At 42.2% G+C, this 2502-nt stretch overlaps 1 protein-coding gene across 7 annotated transcripts in view; it reads left to right on the top strand.

Annotated features, from left to right (window-relative positions):
* sec31a (SEC31 homolog A, COPII coat complex component) overlaps nt 1-2502 on the top strand; it is a 27857-nt gene that overhangs the window by 19786 nt on the left and 5569 nt on the right. For 6 of the 7 annotated variants that reach the window (XM_032539144.1, XM_032539142.1, XM_032539141.1 and 3 more), the window contains one exon: nt 1014-2098. In XM_032539144.1, the coding sequence (XP_032395035.1) occupies nt 1014-1193 (180 nt within the window). In that variant the 3' untranslated portion in view covers nt 1194-2098. Of the gene's footprint in view, nt 1-1013; nt 2099-2502 lie in introns of those variants that run through there. The other variant, XR_004335560.1, reaches the window with a different exon arrangement.

Raw genomic sequence — 2502 nt, 5'->3', positions numbered from 1 at the left:
AAAAAAGCAGTTAGAAATGTTTACAAATTTAAAAACCGATAAATTACAGGAATATAATTCCCAGTGGTGAACATTGAATTAAAAGAAAAGGCAACGTCAAAAAGAGAGGTCTTCAGCCTTGATTTAAAAGAGCTGGGAGTTGTTGCGGACGGACCTACAGTAATCTGGAAGTTTTGTTCCAGATATGTGAAGCGTACAAATTAAATGCTGCCTCCCCCTTTTTGGTTCTGATTCTGGGGATGATCTGAGAGTTCTGGGTTGTTCATAGTTTACAAGCAGATCCGAGATGTATTTTGGCCCTCAACAGTTTCGTGATTATTAACAAGCAGAAGTATTTTAAAATCTATTTTTTGAGACACGGGAAGCCAGTGTAAGGACTTCAGAACTGGAGTGATGTGATCCAGTCTCTTGGTCTTAGTGAGGACTGGAGTGATGTGATCCAGTCTCTTGGTCTTAGTGAGGACTGGAGTGATGTGATCCAGTCTCTTGGTCTTAGTGAGGACTGGAGTGATGTGATCCAGTCTCTTTGTCTTAGTGAGGACTGGAGTGATGTGATCCAGTCTCTTGGTCTTAGTGAGGACTGGAGTGATGTGATCCAGTCTCTTGGTCTTAGTGAGGACTGGAGTGATGTGATCCAGTCTCTTGGTCTTAGTGAGGACTTGAGCAGCGGCGTTCTGAATCAGCTGCAGCTGTCTGATGGATATTTTAGGGAGACCTGTAAAGACCCCGTTACAGTACTCAAGTCTACTGAAGACAAAAGCATGGACAAGTTTATCCAAAGAATAACTCAAATCGATTATCCTAAAAGATGGCCGATAATATTAAAAATCAGTCTTTGCAGCTCTACAAGACTCAACAAGAAAATGAAGACCTGTAATGTTGCATCATGAGGCCCAAAGTCATGACATAGATCAGAATGGATTGGTAATACATCCTGCTAAGTAACTGTAGTTGAGAAGGTTCGCAAAGGATGTCTAAGCTCTGATTTTTAACCAACGCTTTCTTCTCTGCAGCTCTCTCCCGCCATTGTCGGAGGACTTCATAACATGGCCAGGAGTGTCGAGGCGCGGTCCTACACGGAGGGCCTCAGCATCCACACCCACATAGTCAGTAACAGCAACTTCAGCGAGACGTCGGCGTTCATGCCCGTGCTCAAGGTGGTGCTGACGCAAGCCAACAAACTCGGGGTGTGATGGGGCCGAGAGTCCTCTGAGTCTTTGACCGGTGGACGGAGCAGAGTGGTGGTCAGTGGTCAAGCTCGTTTCACAGGGAGCTCCATTTTGACCCGCAGCGCAAGTGACGAAGAATTCCGAGATGTATGAAAGTCCTGTTAAATTCTTTGTGCCATTCATGATTTCTGTTGCAAACCAACAGACGCAACACAAGCCATGCTATCAGTCGCACTCAGTGGTGAAAGTAACGTCTGAGCCCTGTGCCAACAAACGCACACAAAGGATAAACGGCTGGGGACTAGTTTTATTTAAATCCCACTTTAGGCTACATTTACACTTAGATTTAAAAATGATTTTCTTTTGCTTTGTTTACGCCTTGCGTACTACTACTACTACTACTACGTAACTAATGGACTAATGGTGTTAATATGGACAGAGATGGGGCGGACTCTAGCTCACCATGTGAGAGCATTCGTTCCATGTTCATCCGCTGTCACTTTAATAAAGGGAAAAGCCCCCCAAAAATTGAAAAAATAACATGGACGGAGATTAGTTCTGCTACCGCAGCTAAAACTCTTGGACGGAGAAAAATGGAAAAATGCTTAAAAATGGAAACCTATTTGTGTGGATGTAGCCTTAATCTGCCAACATGCTAACAACTTACACAAAATGTTTGTTTAATTCAGAGTTTCAATAAATATGCAGTAATTGTATTGAAGTAAGTCCAAAATGGCAAGAAAAATATAAGGAAGGCACAGCTTTAGCATATTGACTAAGGACATGAATAAGGAATTTATAAACTGGCAAAAGTAGGAAAAGCAATGGGGAAATTCAGGAATCTTAAGGGCATTTCTTTCTATTTGTGTTAAGGTGATCAAAATAAATGTAGTATGGTTAAAGTTAAATCTTTTGGCTCACAACTGCACGATTGCACAGACAATTTACGGAATATTAGCTAGTTCATCTTTGTAGTCTTTTTGATATTTGTGCACTGAAATAATAGTGCGTAACTTTTTGATATTAATGAACGTCCGTTACATTCAAGCCATCGCCAAATGGGTTGCTGCAGAGCTAATGAACACTAGCTAACTTTCCCGCGCAGAAGCTCGAGTGAAGATAATGACCTCTTCTGAAGACTCACCATGTTGTTGTTGGGTTTTTTTTTTGTCCTTGGTGTCCTCCTTGGCTACTAGCAACTGTGGGGATGCGTGCGCAATCACGGAAGGCTTGTATCATGTGAATGCTTTAAAGGTCCCATGACATGGTGCTCTTTGGATGCTTGTATATAAGCCTTAGTCAGAAATAATTCAGCCTTGGTGCAGAATTCCAG

This window comes from Etheostoma spectabile, chromosome 16 (genome assembly GCF_008692095.1).
Source record: "Etheostoma spectabile isolate EspeVRDwgs_2016 chromosome 16, UIUC_Espe_1.0, whole genome shotgun sequence".
NCBI classification, from domain to species: Eukaryota; Metazoa; Chordata; class Actinopteri; order Perciformes; family Percidae; genus Etheostoma; species Etheostoma spectabile.
Note: the sequence above shows the minus strand (reverse complement) of the source record. Positions and strands in the feature narration are given on the sequence as shown.